Genomic DNA, 20,543 nt, shown 5'->3' with positions numbered 1-20,543 from the left:
TTGCTTGTAAAATGGGAAAAAAAGGAAAACAGAGGGAAGGAAAGAAGGGAAGGACATGGCCACTGTTGAGAGTAGACCCCATGCGTTTTGTCCTTGCTTGTAAAATGGGGAAAAAAGGAAAACAGAGGGAAGGAAAGAAGGGCAGGACATGGCCACTGTTCAGAGTAAAGACCCCATGCGTTTTGTCCTTGCTTGTAGAAGAGGAAAACAGAGGAAAAAGTAGGTAGCTAATATCCGGTGGCCAACTTGAAACTGGACAGACAAACGCCCAAGTGTTGTCATGATCATAGGTTATCCAACACGCGAAGGTCCCTTTTCTTATAATTCCTTCTTCCGTGGGTGAGTCTGTTTTTGTTGTTGTTGTTGTTGTTGTCGTTGTTATTGTTGTTGTTGTTGTGTAAAGGAAGGGACGTAAGGAGTGAGCAAACCCCAAAATAATACTAATAAAATAGGAATGAGATTTTAAAAGATGATGAAATAGTAAAAGAAAAGAAGAAAAGAACAAGAAATGAAGACAAAAACAAGAACTATACGAACCAAAAACAAGAAAAAAAGATTGAAAAGAAAAAAAGAACACGAATAACAGGAATCAGAAGAACTAACAAGACCAAAAAAAAAACGAAAAGACGAAAGAAAAGCATAACAAATAAGAGGAAAACGTACAGAACGAAAAGAAAGTAAGGAAATAGCAAGTATCATATGCTAGGCTAGGCTTGAAGAAGGAGAGGAAAGGAGAGAGAGAGGAAGGTTGAGCCAGGAAAAGGATAAGAACGAGAAACCAAAAAGCAATCCGTCATTTTCAGTTTTCACAGTCCGTAGGTGTGGCGGTACCTCGTCAGCGCGTGCAGTGGCCGGATGCTAGAAGGTCGCTCTTGACACTACAGTACAGTACGCAGCTCTCCCCCCCGTGACGCAGCTACAGCACGATATACGCATCCACAGAGAAGGCCAAATAAAAATAATACTATATACTTTAACCTTTTTCCTTCTCTGCAGATAATTTGATGACTTGGTAGAAAGAGAAGATGCTAATTCAACCTTTATGTTTTCGCAAATCTCGTATTCTTAAACATGCATCACAGTTTGAATGTTTGAAAAGCCTCTCGATCGTAGAAGTTGCCGGGCTTTTCAGGGACTGTTTTGTGATGGTATAGTGATAGTTTTACACGACCTGAATTGGAAGGCCGCCCATGGAAACCGGTTAATCTTATCTGTGGCCCTGGATAAGAGTAGTGATGGGAGCCCGATGCGTTTAAGAATATTGTTGTGCTGGAAGCTTCCCCAGGAGTCTTCCAGCAGAGGCCCATAGACTCCGGGAGAAGCTTCCAGCACAACACTATGGATCCACCACGCTCGCTTATAGCTTACGATTTTGTTTCTGGCCAACCCGTCAGGTAATAATAATAGTAATAACAATGGCAACAATAGTAGTAGTGGTAGTAGTAGTAGTAGTAGTAGTAGTAGAAGAGGAAGTGGTTGTGTGGCTAAAAACCTGAAATCATTATATCATTTGCGTCTTTTCAAGGTACCTAATTTTTATCTCCCAAATAACAAAAGAAGGGAAATGAGGATTGAACACACACACACACACACACACACACACACACACACACACACACACACAAAGAAAAGGGAAAATAAAAAGCTCAGACTCAAGAAAGTAGGAATTTGAGCCGAGTTAACATTCCTCGGCCGGTCAAATCTTCAGCTTCAAAGAGACGAAAATAAAGTTGAGATTCGAGGAAGTAGGAATTTTGAGCAGACTTAACATTCCTCGGCCGGTCAAATCTTCAGCTTCAAAGAGACGAAAATAAAATTGAGACTCCAGGAAGTTGGAATTTGAGTGAAGTTAGCATTCCTCGGCCACCCAAATTTTCAGTATCAAGGAGCCGAGCCGAGCCTAGCCACGCCCTTCCTCCACGCCCATTGTTATTCCCCCAAGGACACTCAGTATACTTTGCATGCACTTGACACGTAAGCCCTCAGATCGGTATTCTCAATCGCTTCCGCCTCCCATCAACTATTGCCAAAGGTCGAAACGGGGATGGATTGGGATTTCCTGAGTTGTTTTTTAAGGTTCGTGGTAGCTACATAGGAAAGGTCAAAGTATCAAAAGGGTTATATTAGGCTACTACCCCTGGAAATACCTGAAAATACCCGGAAAAGCCTACGAAAGCTTTGTCAAACTCATACTATTACGTGACTCTGAAAATGCCGCATATTAAAAAGCACTGGTTCAGTCTACGGAAAGGCATTTATTAGGCTACTTGGGATTGCAATCGTGAGATACCGACTGAACACTATCTCTCTATCTGTGTATCTATCTCTAAATTTATCTATCTGTATATCTATCTATCTTTCTATTTATCTCACACACAAACAGACCTTCATATATGTGTCTGCCTGTTACTCTCTCTCTCTCTCTCTCTCTCTCTCTCTCTCTCTCTCTCTCTCTCTCTCTCTCTCTCTCTCTGCGTTGTTAAATCACCAAGCGTAAAATTTCTAACAGTCTCCACAGCTCAAGATAATACACAATAAGTTGCCAAGTAATGTACGATGTGTATCTTTATATTTTAACCTCAACTTTTAAGACTTAGATTTTTATACTTAGTTTTTTATGTGTTTGATTTTTATAAGAAGAGAGAAGAGAAGAGAAGGAAGGAAGGAAAGACAGAAGGAAGGAAAAATGAAGAGAGGGAGGAAGAGGTAGAGGAGAGGAAATGAGGGAAGAGGAAGGAAGGAGGGAAGGAGGAAAGGAGGGAGAAAAAGGGGGAGGAAGGAAGGAAGGAGAGGGAAGGAAAGGGAGGAGAGGGTAGGAAAGAGAGAAAGACGAGGAAGGAGAGGGAAGAAGGAAGAAGAGGAAGGAGGAGGAAGGAAAGAAGGAAAAAGGGAAGGAAAGAAAAAAGGAAATGGAGGGAAAGAAAGAAAATTATCATGAAAAGAACGAAGAGGGAAAAAAAGCAGAGAGAGAGAGAGAGAGAGAGAGAGAGAGAGTTTAATCCGTCATCCTCCCACGCTCACTCTCCCATGACACTCACTTCCCGTTTTCTCATTAATAATCAAATCGCTTTCTTCCTTACGTTTTCTTTGATGCCAGAGAGAGAGAGAGAGAGAGAGAGAGAGAGAGAGAGAATAATCACTGAGAAAACAAACTTGCCCTGGAAATTTGATTATAGCGACATTCTCTCTCTCTCTCTCTCTCTCTGTTCCACCTAAATCATTAACCTCAATATTTCTCAGGTGTAAAGGAAGCAAGGACAAGTAGGTAGGAAAGAAGGAAGGAAGGAAGGTAAAGATAGATAGATAGATAGATAGATAGATAGATAGATAGTGAGTGAGTGAGTGAGAGAGAGCATTTGTTGAAAGAGGAGGATAGAAAGAAAAAGAAAAGGAAGGGTAGGAGGGAAGAAAAGGAAGGAAGGAAGGAAGGAAGGAAGGAAGGAAGGAAAAAAGGAAGGAAGGAAGGAAGGAAGGAAGGAATGAAAGAAAGGAAGGAAGGAAGGAAAGGAAGGAAAGGGGAAAGGAATGAAATCGAAGCACAACAAAAACAACAACAACAACAACAACAACAACAACAACAACAACAGGTCCAAAACATGTCACTTCCGTCTCTAACCATCAACATATTCTTAGCTACACAAAAAAATAAGCAAAACAAATAAATAAATAAGAATAAAAATAAATGTGACCACGCAGCCTTGAGGTCCGTTTTTTGGGGGTCTGTTGGTCACTTATTTTCATCATTATCCGCGAAAATAAAACTTAACCGGCGTATCCTTGAGGTAATTCCCGTATCATAAACGTTAATCATCTCTTCAAACTACAACTCGCACGTGCAACCTTCAAGCACACAGGTATTCGTAGTCCCGTTCAGCATTCTCATACGATTTCGGCTTTCACAATATACGTATATAAGAAAGATATTTTAGGTTTGACGTCAGAAATTTTAGGGTTAGCGCAGAAACACTATAATTTTAAGGCATTTCCATGTTTCCATAGGTCATTGAGGAGGTTAGTCGGGTTCTCATGAGTGGGGAAACACTAACACAACCTCTACGAAAGCTTTACTGAATGTGTGTTTTAGGCCCGTATTTTTTATAGGCTCATGGAAACTCTAAAACAACCTCTATTTCCATGTTTTCATAAGCTATAGAGGAGATTAGTCGGGTTCTCATGAGTGGGTTTTCACGTCCATGATGCAGAATCCTTGTCAAACTACCTCTAGACTCATGGAAATACTAAAACAACCTCTATTTCCATGTTTTCATAAGCCATAGAGGAGATTAGTCGAGTTCACATGATTGGGTTTTCACGTCCATGGCGCAGAAGACTTGTCAAACTACCACTAGGCTCATGGAAACACTAACACAACCTCTACGAAAGCTTTACTGAATGTGTTTAAGGCCCGTATTTTTTATAGGCTCATAGAAATTCTAAAACAACCTCTATTTCCACGTTTTCATAAGCCATAGAGATTATTCGAATTCACATGAGTGGGTTTTCACTTCCATGGCGCAGAAGACTTGTCGAACTACCACTAGGCTCAAGTAAATGCTAAAACAACCCCTATTACCATGTTTCCATAGGCCATAGGGTTTTCATATCCATGGTGCATAAGCCTTGTCAAACTATATACCACTAGGCTCATAAACTACGTACCCACTTAACTATTGTCTATGTTTTTGTTGATATGGTTTAGGGGAAGGGATAGCGGGTACCCCCCCCCATCTTCTTACTTCTATAACATTTCCAAAAAGCTGGAACATCAATAAATAAACTCTTTTTGACTCAGCTCTTTGCTATAATAGGCTGCTTCAGGACTGGCTTTGCGAGAGTCTAGATTCGAGAGAGCAGCATCCCTGGCATATTCAAGAAGGCTACTGTTGTTGTTTATATCAGCATCAGTGATTTAGATAACTATTCATGTGGCCTTCGGTATTATAGATCCGTGGTATGGGTGAATGGAGAGAGAGAGAGAGAGAGAGAGATTCAAGCAAGTCGCCACACACATTCCCCCCCTCTCTCTCTCTCTCTCTCTCCTGAGCTGGGAAACACATGGGTTGCCAACCATAAATGTCTCATGACACGGCACTCTTATATGCTTCGAAGATTAAAAAAAAAAAAGCATGGTGTACGTGTGTGTGTGTGTGTGTGTGTTTATGATGGGTGGTCAGGGTATGGGTGACCGTATATGGTGGTGGAGATGAAAGCACAATGTAGGTAGGCCTATGGTGGTGTATATGGTGATGTATGGTGGTGGTGGTGGTGGTGACCTTATAGTAAGAATATGGGTGATGGTGATGGCGATGATGGTGGTGGTGGTATTATTGTAGTAGTAGTAGTAGTAGTAGTAGTAGTAGTGGTGGTGGTAGTGATGGTGGTAATGGTGGTGGTGGTGGTGGTGATTGGCGTTAGGGTTGGGTGAGGAAGGCTGTTGTTGTTGTTGTTGTTGTTGTTGTTGTTTTGAGATTGCCAGCACAAGGTTACGAATAAAAGAGAGAGAGAGAGAGAGAGAGAGAGAGAGAGAGAGAGAGAGAGAGAGAGAGAGAGAGAGATTTTTTAGCAATAGCCTCCCACATAACTATTGCTTAAATGACACTCCCATAAGCAGATCTGGGTGCGAGAGGGATTTACGGGCCTTAGTAAGCTCTGGAAAGGAAGAAGGAAAGGAAGGAAACGGAGGAGAGAGAGAGAGAGAGAGAGAGAGAGAGAGAGAGAGAGAGAGAGAGAAAAGTCTAAGGGCACAATGCATTCAAGGTAGAAATCGTGCAAACAGGGTACTGGGGTGCATTTCAAGGAGCGTAAGCAACAGAAGCGCTGGCCGAAGTCATCCTCAAGCTGTATTTAGCATTAGTTAGACCTCATCTTGATTATGTGGTTCAGTTCTGATCACCTTACTATAGAATGGATATCAAAATGCTAGGTTAGGTTAGGTTAGGCTAGGTTAGGCTAGATTAGGTTAGGCTAGGTTAGGTTAGGTTAGGTTAGGTTAGGTTAGGTTAGGCTAGGTTATGTTAGGCTAGGTTAGGCTAGGCTAGGCTATGTTAGGCTAGGTTAGGCTAGGTTAGGTTAGGCTAGGTTAGGTTAGGCCAGGTTTGGTTAGGCTAGGCTAGGTTAGGTCAGGCTAGGTTAGGTTAGGCTAGGTTAAGTTAGGCTAGGCTAGGTTAGGTTAGGATAGGTTAGGTTAGGCTAGGTTAGGTTAGGCTAGGTTAGGTTAGGCTTGGTTAGGTTAGAATCGGTACAGAGGTGGCTGGGAGAGGGGGAGGGGTGATTAGGGGTGTGTCAGAGTAGGGATGCTGCATCTGGGAGGGTCTGAGAGGATGCTGGGACTGTCTGTGAGCGTGTGTGTGTGTGTGTGTCGGGCGGTGGGTGGGTCATACACGGCTGGGTGGACAAGTGTATCATCAGTTAAGCAGAGTATGGTGAGCCTCATCATCGTCATCATCATCATGTGTGTGTGTGTGTGTGTGTGTGTGTGAGTCATTGCGTAGCCCTTTCCTTCCTCTCTCACTTCCCTCTTGTCCCCCCTTTCTCTCTCTCTTTTTCTTCCTCTTCTTATCTACGTATTATCTCCTCCTCCTCTTCTTCTTCTTCCTCCTCCTCCTCCTCCTCCTCCTCCTCCTCCTCCTTCTTCTTCTCTTTCTCTTCTTCCATCTTCCTATCTATCCATCCCTCCTCTTCCTGCTTTTCTTATCCCATTCCTTCCTTTCTTCACCGTGTATTCCCTCTTCCTCCTCCTCCTCCTCCTCCTCCTTCTGTTACTCATCTTCTCCTCTCCCTCCTTCCTCCTCCTCCTCCTCTTCCCTTCGTATCCTGCATCCTCCTCCTCCTCCTCCTCCTCTAACTAATTTCTCCACCCTCAATAATATAATTTCCTCCCTCCTTTGTTCCTTTGTCTTCTTCCTTCTTTAATATCTTTCTTCTTTTCCTTCTTTCTTCTTAGAGTTCATTTGCATGCTCTTCCTCTCCCTCCTTTGTCGTGTGTGTGTGTGTGTGTGTGTGTGTGTGTGTAAGGGTATTTCTTTCTTTCTTTCTCTTCCTGTTTCTCTCCTTTCTATTTCTTTTTTCCTTCCTCTCTTTCTTTCCTCTCTCTCTCTCTCTCTCTCTCTCTCTCTCCAATGCGATAAAACAACATAAACAAAGGGAAGCAAGATAGCCAATACTCGTAACCCTTATCAATGTTATCAATGCAATGATGATAAGGCTGATAGGGTACTCGTGATAGGTTATGTGTTATTGTCAACCTTTTAGCTCAGTAGCACTTACGGAGCTGTCTCTTGAGCGAGTGTGTGGTTAAGAGGAGGAGGAAGAGGAGGTAACAAGGAGAAGAGGAAGAAGAGTGGGTGTTGAAGACGAGGGATTGGAGGAGGAAGAGGAGGAGGGGACGTTACGAGAAAAAGGAGAGGAAGAAGAAGAAGAAGAACGACAACAACAACAACAATTAAGGTAGACTTCATTTTAAAGGTCTAACCATGAATATAATTATAGTAGTAGTAGTAGTAGTAGTAGTAGTAGTAGTAGTAATAGTAGTAGGCGAGATAATAGGTCTTGCATACTATTTTCACGACAATAACAAATCCACAACCACCACTACTACTACTACTACTACTACTACTACTACTACTACTACTACTACTAAAGCACGAATACTTCATCGCCTCGCTTTTACATGTCAGCGAATACAGTCTCCATTTTCTTTTACATTGGTGTGTGTGATCAGGCCAGATCTCAATCACATGTCCCGAGGCTCAGAGCAATCTCGTCGACAATGGCGTCGACAAAGCAGGCTGGAAAGTCTTTGCTGCCTTTGCAATGACGAAGCCAAGTTTTTCCATTTTGAGGCGCCTGCCCTCTGTACTGATTTGTCATTTTTGTGGACAGGTTGTCTTAAGGAGGGGTCCAGGTTCTGTGGGCCTGCTGCCTTTCTTCTGGAGCCTTTTGCCTTTCTTCTGAGATTTTCTTTTCTCATCTTTCTGTTTGGTCTGTCTCTCTCGCCCTCTGCCCTGACCTGAGCTGTTGTTGGGATTGTGACCTGGTGGCCATGGTTGAGTTTGAGCCTCTTGATCCCCCACCTTCTCAGGTCCCAGATTACCCCAAGTGTATCCAGGGGAAGTTCTCCCTCTTCCTCCCCAAAGCATGATATTTCACCTCAAGCAACACAAGACGATTCTGACGGTATTCATTTCAATGGTCGGATGGACTGATGGATGGATGGTGCATCAGGAACGATCACCGAGGTGTGATGCCCGTGGGTGTACGCTGAATGGCGGTGGCCTGGGCAGTGGCTGCAATGGCAGACAAAGCTTCTATTTCCTTCACCTATTCAGCTACTTTGTTCCCTTTGTCTACTACTACTAATACTACTACTAAAACTACTACTACTACTACTAATACTACTACTTTTGGCCTCACACACGTCTGTAGGTCTTTTTCATCACTTTTCATCATGAACCACCACCACCACCACCACTACTACTACTACTACTACTACTACTACTATTACTACTACTACTACTACTTATACTATGCAAGCCTCTCACGTGACCGGATACGACTATTATTTTAACAAGACACGATCGTAACTTTCTTTGGGACCGGAAACGCCTCCCCCTCCCATTGTTTCTCGCGCCCAAGTCTTCTATTCTCGCTATTATTCCTATTAGACTTTCTCAAACTTTCTCCTTCGTGTCTCTTGCTAACGTGATAATATATATATTGGTGCCCCTCCTTCCTTCCCCTATACCCCCTCCTCCTGCCTACCACTCTCCCTTCTCCTTCCTCATCTGCCCTTTACTAACCTACCTGTATCTTCCGACGGTCATTTCTAACTGTCACTTCCCTGGACAGTCACTTCCTTAAACAGTCAATTATTAGACAGTTACTCCTTTTAACGGTTAACCTCCTTTGACAGTCACTTTTTAATCACTTTTTCCAGTAGTTTTCTAGGACAGTCACTTTATCCAACAGTCACTTCCAAGGCCAAGCTGTCAAAATATATACCTGGTCATAAAGGCAAATTATACTTAACCGTCAAACTGAATAATAGCGTTTGAGATAAGGTAAACAATAGCAGTCAAATGAACGACGTATAAGAAACGAAGGGAAAAATCAGCATCTTCATCTCCGTCATCATCTCCATCACCACCAGCATCACTATCTCCTGCAGTATTACCAACACCTTCAATACCGTCGGCATCTTCATTTCTTCATCATTTCCTCTTATTAATTTTCTCTTTCTGGCTTCCAACTGGTTTTTTTTTTCTTCTTTTTCTTTCTTCGGTGTTTTTTTTATTTTCTTACGCCTCTTCTTCTTCTTCTTCTTCCTTAGCATCCTGTTCTTGTTCTTGTTCTTCTTCCTTCTACGTTATACCTAAAGCTCCTCTCCTCCTCCTCCTCCTCCTCCTCTTCCTCGGCATCATCATCAAGTGTGTGTGTGTGTGTGTGTGTGTGTGTGTGTGTGCTTCACGGTGACGGGCGCCCACACCAAAACACTCATGGGGGGTGGACGAGAGGAGGAGGAGGAGGAGGAGGAGGAGGAGGGAGGGAAAGTAAGGAGGGAAGGAGGAGGAATAAGGGGGGGGGGGGGGAGGGAGGAGGAAGCAGAGCGCGAGGGTGTCATTAATAACCTTTTATAGCAGTTACGGCAACCTGAGTAGTAGTAGTAGTAGTAGTAGTAGTAGTAGTAGTAGTAGTAGTAGTAGTAGTAGTAGTGTAGTTCATTAACCACTATCACCACCATCAATACGGAGGTGATACGGATCTGAGCACTGGAGCAAAGCGTACCTCATTATATACCCTAAATATACCCCTTAATCAACCTCCTCTTCCTCCTCCTCCTCCTCCTCCTCCTCCTTTTCTTCCTTCGTCAGTCTTCTCCTTTCAACCTCTCTCTCTCTCTCTCTCTCTCTCTCTCTCTCTCTCTCTCTCTCTCTTCGTCTCCTCCTCCTCCTCCTCCTCCTCCTCCTTCTCTTCCTTCGTCGTCCCCTTTCCTTCTTCTTCCTGTGTATCCTTATTCCTTATCCCCCCGTTTCTTCTCTCCTCCTTCTCCTCCTCCTCCTTCTCTTTCCCTTTCTCCAGCTTCCTATTATTCCATTCCTTCTATTCCTCCTTTCTCTCTCTCTCCTCCCCCTCCCACACACACAACGTAGTTAGCATCAGTATACACACACACACACACACACACACACACACACACATACACACAGACACACACGTACACGCCTGACGCACACACTCCCACACCACGCCCTACTCGAACTCAAGAGAGAGAGAGAGAGGGAGAGGGAGGGGGCGGTGGCCTGACCTGCTAACACTGGCCATGAAGAAGTTCCGGAGCCTTGAGGAGAGAGGGTGACTGTAAAAATATAAATAGGTGGGCGTTGACTTTACCTCTTGACCTGCTACGCTAGGTTAATTAAGAGGAAAACAACATTACTGGTCTCTTAGCGCTTGGCGGAACTATTTTAGAACTATCTTTAAACTCTTTCATAACAACTAGTATTTCCAAAGGCTCTCGATCTTAGCGCTTGGTAGAAGTAAGGACCGTATTCTTTTAGACGGTTTCGGGTCCTATAACAACATTTTCAAAGGCTCTCGATCTACTGTGCTAGGTTTAATTGAGAAGAAAACAAGAAAAATTATCATTGGTCTATTTTAAAACCTTGGTCCGTATATTCTTAGACGTGTTCGGCTCTTATAACAACCTTTCCAGAGGCCCTCGATTCGCTATGCTAGGCTAGATTAAGAAAACATAATTGGTCTCGTTAACTCTCCTTATAACTTAGGCACGTATTACAAGGATGTTTTTAGGCTCTCTCAGTACCTATTCCCGAAGGCTCTCAACCTCCTACACTTTGCTATATTAAGGAGAAAACGAAGAAAAAATATTAAGAAAACATCATTGGTCTCTTTAACTCTCTTTATAACTTAGGCACGTATTACAAGGATGCTTTTAGGCTCTCTCAATGCCTATTCCCGAAGGCTCTCAACCTCCTACACTTTGCTAAATTAAGGAGAAAACGAAGAAAAACGTCATCGGTATCTTTAAAATTGAGGACCGGATTCTCAAACACTTTTGGTTCCTACAACAACTATTCCCAAAAGCCACAAAGGATACTGGTCGGGTTTTCATGAGTGTTTTTTCGCGTTCATGGTGCAGAAGAAGCCTTATCAAACTATCACTAGGCTCAAAACTACCCATGGAAATACGCACTCAGGCTCTACAGTCGGGTTCTCATAAGTGTTTTCCGTGTTCATGGTGCAGAAGAAGCCTTATCAAACTATCACTGGGCTCATAAAACTGCCCATGGAAATACGAACTCAATCTCTACAGTCGGGTTTTCATGAGTGTTTTTCCCGTTCATGGTGCAGAAGAAGCCTTGTCAAACTATCACTGGGCTCATAAAACTACCCATGGAAATACGAACTCAATCTCTACAGTCGGGTTCTCATAAGTGTTTTCCTTGTTCATGGTGCAGAAGAAGCCTTATCAAACTATCACTAGGCTCATAAAACTACCCACCATGGAAATACTAAGGGAAGGAGGAGGAGGAGAACAAAAACAAGAATAAAAATAACAAGAAAAACAAGGACAAAATAAGGAAGAAAGAAAGAAAGGAAGATAGAAAGAGGAAGAAAGAAAATTAAGAAAAAAAAGACTAATAAAAGAAAGAAAAGGCGGAACAAGAATAAAAAAAGACGAAATAAGAAACAAAAACAAAGACAAAAACACCAACAATAACAACCAAACCAAAACAAATCAAAACAATATATAGTACTCACGGCATACTCCTAGCCTGCCCACCATCACCATCACCACCACCATCATCACCACCACCACTACCACCATCATCGCTGACTACGGCCGGGACAGTCTTGTAGCGGCCGATGTAGAACTTAGCAAAGGAGGCATCGGGGAGCAGTAGAAGGGCCAGGAGCAGAGACAGGCACTCCCGTAGACGCGCCATGGCCAGAAGCAGCGGCCCTTGAGCCCTGCACCGGCGAGGACCTCCTGAAAATGAAGCAAAAGAGTAGTAGTAGTAGTAGTAGTAGTAGTAGTAGTAGTAGTAGTAGTAGTAGTAGAATGTCAGCTTTTGTCCATAGTTGCATCCATTCTAGCATTGATCGAAATAAGGTTAAAATATGCCCTGTGATTTTCAGATCGACCGGAGTAACAATGCTAGTAGTAGTAGTAGTACCTATACCCAACCCCCCTACATACACACACACAAACACACATCCAGCTCTTTCCGGGAAGGTTATATAGTACTGGCAAGCAATCACGAGTCTAGCATGGGATCAGACCGTGGGGGAATGACACACACACACACACACACACACACACACACACACACACGGGAAGGTTATAATTGTACTGACAAGCAATCACGAGTCCAGCATGGGATCAGACCGTGGGGGAATGACACACACACACACACACACACACACACACACACACACATACAGTTCCGTGCGGGCAGTCATGAGAGGACTAAGAGCAGGCAGGCAGAGATTCCACGCTTCGACGATGGACAATTATCATGCACCAATACCCTTCCTCCTCCTCCTCCTCCTCCTGCAGCAGATGACGGCCAGGCAGGGATAACAGGAACACTTGACACAGAGAGAAAGAGAGAGAGAGAGAGGGGGGGGCCTGTTATCTTTTGGTATATAACGTTTTTGATTTGTAATGTAATAGTCTCTCTTTCTCTCTCTCTCATTATCTATCTATCTATCTATCTATATCTCAAACTTCTTCTATATCACATCTATGTCACTTCTATATCCACGGTGAATATAGCTATCTTAGTCTTCATATAAATACATCAAAGTTACTTATGTCTCGTTATAGAAGTCTCCATTATCTCCAAACTCCGTCGATTTAGAGTACGAAGCAATAGGATGACTTCGGAAGCATCAGAGAGGAGGAGGAAGAGCGAGGTAACACACACACACACACACACACACACACACACACACACACACACACCTACGCGAGCTATATATTTCCTCCGTTCAAATTTATATCATTGACGTATCAGGGAAGGAGTGAAAAGTGCCTTATGTCCGTATAGTACCTTTAGTTTTCTTGTTTCCAGCGTTCTTCATCGATGTCTATATACCGTTAACTCACCATATCACGACTCTTCAACTACAGCACCTACCTACCTTTATCTATCTACTTGCTGGTCTGCCCCCGCGCATGTCTGTCTACCGCGAGTTACCGCCTCACCACGTTCGCACAGTCATGTCGTGAGGCCCAGCAGCGGCCGTGTCGGGGAACTACTACACTTGTGCTGCCTGGCTGGCTCAAGGAAGTGTCCACAGGAGGGAGAGAGCGAGAGAGATGGGGATGGAAGGAGTGGTGAAGAGGAAAGAGATGGAGGGAGTGATGAAGAGGAAGAGTTGGGGTGTGTGATGAGGATGGAATGTGTGATGAAGAGGAAAGATAGAGTGAGGTTTTACACTATGGGAAATTCTAAAGCGAGGTCCGACTTCCGTGGATTTTCAGACCTCTAAAGCGAGACACAATAGATTTTCATGAAGATTGAATGCACTGCGGATAGAACGATGTTATGGAGCACACTATTTCGCTGTGGAGGCTTCTAAAACGAGACGAAGCTTCGATCCGCTGTCACGAAGAACACCCCGCGTGGATATAAGGTAACGGGACACACTATTTACACCGTGGAGACCTAAACCGAAGCAAGACTCCCGATTTTCATGAAGACTGCATCGTGGAATTCCTCAGCTTAGCGATGTTACACGATTTGACCATGAAGACTTATATATAGCTACGGATATTTAAAGCATCGAGACAGATAATTTACTAACTATAGAGGGATTTAGACGTATACGTAGACTTCAAACCTTCTTTAATGCAGTTTTTTTTTCATAAGAACATAAGGCGTCTGCAAGAAGGGTACAACGCATGGGAGTTAGCGAAGAAGAAAGGAAGAGTTTGAGAAGTCGGTATCATAAGACAATTTCTCTTTTCACATCAGCTATTTCTAAAAGTTAAAAAGTGGGTCAATCAGATTCTAATGTGTGTTTCTTTAGGTTCACGGTACATAAGAAGGATCAAACCACCAACAGGGCCATGAAACTGATCCTGGAAATACCCCAAACTCCCACGAAAGCCTTGTCAAATATGTGAACTTGGGCGACGAAATGTTTAGCGATACGGCCCTGGTCCTGAGTGTGTGTGGAGACCTTGAAAACGATGGTGATAGATAAAAAAAAAAACACACATTTTCTTGAAGAGTACACCGCGTGGAAATGTATTGCTGTACACACGAACATACAACATCCAATGTGGCGTGGTGCTGCTTCCGCGGTGACACACACACACACACACACACACACACACACATAGATACGGCCCCCCCCCCCCCCACACCCACACACACACACACACACACACACACACACACACACACAACTCTCCCGCTTCACACTCACACCCACACGATCATAAAACTGTATAATTATTGAACTAACTTAACCACCTCAGGCTGACTTTTTTTAACAGCAAAGAAATATAAATAGAAAAGAAACCCCGCTAAGCATTGATCCTAAGAAGGAGAATAACATAGAGTGGCCAGAAGAGAGGTCAATCACATCACATAACACCACATAATCACATAACACTAATATATATACAGTTCATTAGCTATACTTACTACACTGTTCCTAGATGACGTCACAACATGAACACGTGTTGGTAAGCATGCAGATTGGCGTCTCCTTATTTTGATGTTCGCATTTTCACTTCATAATTTACGACAATGAGATCAGACACGATTACAAGTTCTGACGGACACGAGAAGACAGATAGACGGACCTCTTTACAAGCACAAGTTCTCACAGTTACTAGGGGGATAGCACAAGTTCTGACAGTCACAAGAAGAAGGATACAGATACCTCGTTACAAGCACAAGTTCTGACAGTTACAAGGGGGGATGGCACAAGTTCTGACAGTCACAAGAAGAAGGATACAGAGACCTCGTTACAAGCACAAGTTCTGACAGTTACAAGGGGGATAGCACAAGTTCTGAGTCACAAGAAGAAGGATACAGAGACCTCGTTACAAGCACAAGTTCTGACAGTTACAAGGGGGATAGCACAAGTTCTGACAGTCACAAGAAGAAGGATACAGAGACCTCGTTACAAGCACAAGTTCTGAGAGTCACACGAGGACGGATAGACAGACCTCTTTACAAGCACAAGTTCTGACAGTTACAAGGGGGATGGCACAAGTTCTGACAGTCACAAGAAGAAGGATACAAAGACCTCGTTACAAGCACAAGTTCTCACAGTCACAAGAGGGCAAACAGACAGACCTCTTTACAAGCACAAGACAAGGGACAAGACAGACGCAAGAGGGGACAGCACGGAGTCGATACAAGCTAGTCCTGAAAGCCACGGAAAGGACAAGTCTCGTGCGACACCGACCAACGCCACTGTGAGACTGACGAACTTGCGACCACCAACAAGTCCACCATGCGGGAAGAAGTCACGGAAGAGGAGGAAGAGGAGGAGGAGGAGGTTGTCTCTTTCTCTCTCAGGTATACACGCCCCTCCCTCCCTCCCTCAAGCTCTCTCCCACCCGGAAAGAAAACAATGACTTTGGACGTGTTATAATAATTGTTTCTACGAGAGAGACTGAGCTGTGTTTCTGGTTATTATTTCCATTTATTATTGTACGTAGTAAGGCATTAGGATTCCCCAACATAATAATAATAATAATAATAATAATAATAATAATAATAATAATAATAATAATAATAATAACAACAATAAGCAGAAGAAAAAGAAAAAAAGATGAGCAAAAAGAACTATATAATAATCATAGTAAGTGTTAGATACATAGATAGATACATATTTAAAGAGAGAGAGAGAGAGAGAGAGAGAGAGAGAGAGAGAGAGAGAGAGAGAGAGAGAGAGAGAGAGAGATTCTGTTATGCAACGGAGATGAATTAATTAACATCGTGACACTCAGGTGAAAAAGACGCCTTGAAATTAATTATTACTCTTGTTAATTATGATGAGAATATTGGATAATGATCTACTACACGGCTGCTAATGTATTATGAAACCTATTTTGGGAGGTAGGGTTCCATGAGATGATGATGATGATGATGATGATGATAATGATGATAAGAATTAGGGATGGTAGTGGTAGTAGTAGTAGTGGTGGTGGTGGTGGTAGTAAAGAAGAAGAAGAAGAAGGAAGAGGAGGAAGAATAACAAGGACAAGAAAAATTTGAACAAGACCAAGAACAAAATGAACAAGAAAAAAGAACAAGATAAAGAAAAAAATATATAAAAAAATAATATAAACTAACAATATCGTCTATTTAACTCTTCCATTCATTAACATAAACCACAACTACCGTACTGTAAATATATAATCCTCAAGTCTCAAGCGTATCCCAGGTATTTCCCGAAGTATACCTTAAAACTACAAGGTCAGTCATGCACGTACGTTTTCTGCGACGGCCAAAGGGATTGAAAGCTGCCTGCGATACTGCCTGACTTCGGATCAACCCACACCCAAGCATTAAACACCATATATTATCCATCTTATATCACGATTCTGACGCTTATGACTTCTAAACCAGATGCAGGAACTCAAGTGGGCAGCCTAGGAGGATGATTCATAGTTCTTTCAGTGGTGTAGCCTTAAATATACGTAGTGTCTCCTGCAAACACATACACACACACGTAACATTGAGGACTGTGAACCACGCAGGCATAATATACGCGACATAGCCCACATAACCCTGGGGATGAGGCTGAGATATGGGACGTGACCTTAACAGCCTCCCTTTCCCCTCACGCAGGTAGGTTTTGGCGCCATGCTAATATATATACAGGTCTTGAAAGGGTGTGAGAGTCCGGTGGTAGAGTGGATAGGGCCTCGGCTTGCTAACCTATGCCTGTAGTTCGTGGATATCCCAAAACAACATGAAATGATTGGTTTATGCGTATGTACTTCCCGTGAAATTTCCTAGCAACCAGTGGGGCAAGGATGGCATTATTGGACATTTCAAAGCCAGCATTTCCATGGGGGGTAGTGTTATGACCCGGGTGTTGGTCTGACAAAGCTTCTGTGTAACCTTGAACGTGAAATACCACTCCCGAGAACCCGATTGATCTCCTTTTGGCTCTTTGGAAACTATGTGGCGCGTAAGCTCCTCACGAGAGCCTTGCCAGTTCCCGTCAGCTGTGTCCTTGGCCGTGACATGAGAGACCCTTCCCACTACCCGCTCCACCGACCCACCTCCTCACCCTTCGCAAACCTACACCTATAATCTCGTATTTTACATTTGCTACTCATGATTAATGCTTCGTACGAGCTCTGTATAGCCTTATCTCAACGCAATCTCATAAACCACACCATATGACAGTGGCTACAAAAAAAAAAATACTATTATCATTATTATTATCATTATTATTAGTATTATTATCTTATTATTATTATATACCAAGCCAAAACAATATATACAAAAGGTACACTCGGAAGGTTTAAAAGTACACTGTAAACATTATATAGTGTTCATGGGCGTTAATATTTTCTCGTCTCGTTTAGTTATGTAATTATCACGAACTTATTTATCTATTTATTCATATCTTTTCACCCTTGCGTTTTACAGGAATGTCTGACGGGGCAACATGGCGATCTTCAAAGAGAGGGACATTTTCTTATCGTTTAGTTTTGTAATTATCACGAACTTATTTATCTATTTATTCATATCTTTTCACCTTTGCGTTTTACAGGAATGTCTGACGGGGCAGCGTGGCGATCTTCGAAGAGGAGGAGGATAAGGGGGAGCGAGGTGAAGAAGGATTCAGATCGTCTTTATCTAGAGGGCAGTTCGGACGATTTCGTGGATTTGTCTGACGGGGCGAGGCGGCGATCACCGAAGAGAAGGAAGAAGTCTGCGACGAATAAGGACTCTGATCGTCTTTATCTCGAGGGCAGTTCGGATGATTTCGTTGACGCAGACCAACTATCTTCAAGCGGAACTTGCTACGGAAATCGACCCAAGTATGCGTATACCTACAATGACGACTTCTTATCAATGGGATTCACGTGGACTGGTGACCGTGATTGTCCTAAGCCAAAGTGTATCGTGTGCCACAAGAAGTTTGCGAACTCTTCCATGGTTCCATCCAAACTGAGGAGCCACTTGAAGACGAGCCACAGCTACATCGCCAGCAAAGGTGCGGCGTATTTTGAAAAGCTCTTGAAGTCGCAAAACAAGCAGAGTCAGTCCTTTGTTGGGAGGTTCACCGTCAATGAGAAAGCTCAGGAGGCGAGTTATCTAATAGCAGAACTTATCGCCCAGAAGAGGGAAAGCTACACACTGGGTGAGGACCTGATAATGCCGGCGTGCAAGATAATAGTGAGCAAAGTCCTCGGAGAAGACGCAGTGAGGGAGATTGAAAACATTCCCCTCTCAAACACTGTGGTAAGTCAACGTGTTAGGGACATGTCGCGTGATGCCGAGGAAGTCTTGTGTGAGAAACTAAAAACCAGCATTTTCTCTGTCAATGTCCACACGTCAACGGATTCTGCCAACAAATGTCACGTTATAACATTTGTCAGATACGTCAATGATGGTGAAATACAAGAAAACTTTTTATGTTACAAGGAACTACCCGAAACAAACCAATTAAAGGATCTATTCCACATACTGTCTTCCTACATGACGACAAAAGGTTTAGCATGGAAGAACTGCGTGGGTGTCTGTGCCTATAGTGCCCCGTCAGCGGTCAGCGCCATCAGAACCTTCGCCACCCTCGTCAAGCAAGTCAATCAAAGCATCATGACACACTGCTACCTCCACAGAGAGGCGCTGCTTTCAAAAACTCTTGGCCACGACATGAAAGAAGTGTTGGACGACGCTACAAGAATCATCAACTTCATCAAGCATAACCCGGCTCACTCCCAGGTGTTCAAAGAGCTGTGCAAAAATATGGACAACGAGTGCGTCAACCTCCTGCTGCACACGGAAAGCGAATGCGTGAAAATAGTCCTCGACCGGTTGTTCCAGTTGCAAGATCCATTACTCGAGTACTTCAAAGAAAACGGTGACTCGGATTTTGCGAACTGCTTTGAGGATGAAGAATGGATGCTGAAACTCGCCTATCTAGCGGACATCTTCTCTCACATCAACCACCTGAACGAGTCTCTGCAAGGCCCCGCGGAAAACATCTTGACTGCCAGTGACAAGGTTCTTCGATTCAAACATAAACTGAACACTTGGAAACACAGCGTTGCCAAAAGAGACCTTGACATGTTCCCACTTCTCTACGGGGTGTTGAGTGGGGAAGGCTATCAGCAAATCTCCAGACACATTGTACCCCACTTGGATGAACTACGGAGCAAAATCCAGTACTATTTCCCTTCCATTTCAACACAAACGTATACCTGGGTGATGGATCCTTACTCTGAAACCGCCGCCCAGCCAGGAAGCTTGACCAAAACAGAAGAGGAGGAACTGTGTGAGCTTCAGTCTAGTCAAGCACTTCAGAAGAGATTTACGGAGCGATCTCTGGACCAATTCTGGGTTTCTGTGCAAAAAAAGTACCCTGCCCTTCATAGGAAAGCCGTGAACATATTGCTGCAGTTTTCCTCTTCCTACGCATGTGAGAAAGCCTTTTCCTGTTTGGCAAGACTCAAGAGCACAGAGAGGAATAGGTTCGTTTCAGTTGAAGACGAAATCCGTGTGTCCTTATCCAAAGTTCGGCCCAGGATTGAGTCTTTATGCAGCAAAAAAGCATGCAGTACCTCCAAGTCAAAGTAATGTCTTCTATTAATAACCTAAAACTAAATAACACGGTCTTATCCCAAATACTGATCGGTCTAATGGTGTGACCCAGAATTGAGTCTGTGGTCGGTATTATAATTAAGACACTTTCGATTCTTTCATCACCTGTTTCTAAAGGTCAAAGAGGGGATCAATTGGTTCTAATGAGTCTTTTCTTAGGTTCACGGTATAGAAGAAGGGTCAGAGTACCACCAGGCTCATAAAACTGCTTCTGGAAACGCCCGAAACTCCTATGAAAGCCTTGGCAAATATGTGAACTGAGTACTCGGGCGACGAAATATTTAAAAATACGACCCTTTGTGCAACAGAAAAACAGGCAAAACCTCCTAATCCAAGTAATGCCTTCTATTAATAACCTTAACCTAAACAACACAATCTTATCCCAAATACTGTGTTCCTATTGGGTTTGATCGGTCTCATGATGGTGCTTAGAAATTCTGTGATAACATTGTCAATAAATTCCGTGTTGCAAATACTATTACTTAAGATAAATTTATACCTTTATCAAAATGAATTCCCAAATACGTACTGTGTTCCTATTGGGTTTGATCGGTCTCATGGTGCTTAGAAATTCTGTGATAACGTTAATAAATTCCATGTTGCAAATACTATTACTTAAAATATATGTATAACCTTTATCAATATGTCTTCCACAGCCTATGACTTTCAGAAATAAACGTGGTCTCTTCTTAGGCTATTCAGTAA

The 20,543-nt window shown here is 43.1% G+C and overlaps 2 protein-coding genes across 8 annotated transcripts in view; one reads left to right on the top strand and one right to left on the bottom strand.

Annotated features, from left to right (window-relative positions):
* Positions 1-15,659, bottom strand: part of LOC126999717 (uncharacterized) — a 24,423-nt gene extending 8,764 nt beyond the window's left edge. Inside the window, exons 1-3 of one of the 6 annotated variants that reach the window (XM_050862483.1) lie at positions 14,923-15,659; positions 14,682-14,842; positions 11,782-12,010 (exon numbers count right to left, since the gene is read on the bottom strand). In XM_050862483.1, coding sequence (XP_050718440.1) covers positions 11,782-11,966 — 185 coding nt within the window. In that variant the 5' untranslated portion in view covers positions 11,967-12,010; positions 14,682-14,842; positions 14,923-15,659. Of the gene's footprint in view, positions 1-11,781; positions 12,011-14,681 lie in introns of all 6 variants that reach the window. The other 5 variants (XM_050862485.1, XM_050862484.1, XM_050862487.1 and 2 more) reach the window with 5 other exon arrangements.
* LOC126999718 (zinc finger BED domain-containing protein 5-like) lies at positions 7,273-20,543 on the top strand. 2 transcript variants are annotated; one of them, XM_050862489.1, is made up of 2 exons: positions 7,273-7,446; positions 17,782-20,543. In XM_050862489.1, the coding sequence occupies exon 2, from the start codon at positions 17,784-17,786 to the stop codon at positions 19,812-19,814; it is 2,031 nt and encodes a 676-aa protein (XP_050718446.1). In that variant the 5' UTR covers positions 7,273-7,446; positions 17,782-17,783; the 3' UTR covers positions 19,815-20,543. The 2 variants fall into 2 exon arrangements, with proteins under 2 accessions (XP_050718446.1, XP_050718445.1); XM_050862488.1 differs by lacking the exon at positions 7,273-7,446 and adding an exon at positions 16,610-16,844.

This window comes from Eriocheir sinensis, chromosome 17, assembly GCF_024679095.1.
Source record: "Eriocheir sinensis breed Jianghai 21 chromosome 17, ASM2467909v1, whole genome shotgun sequence".
NCBI lineage: Eukaryota > Metazoa > Arthropoda > Malacostraca > Decapoda > Varunidae > Eriocheir > Eriocheir sinensis.
This window is presented reverse-complemented; position numbering and strand designations above follow the sequence as displayed.

Bases quoted from the DNA above. Each gene is read 5' to 3' on its own strand.
- LOC126999718 (XM_050862489.1), top strand. From the start codon at position 17,784: ATGTCTGACGGGGCAGCGTGGCGATCTTCGAAGAGGAGGAGGATAAGG.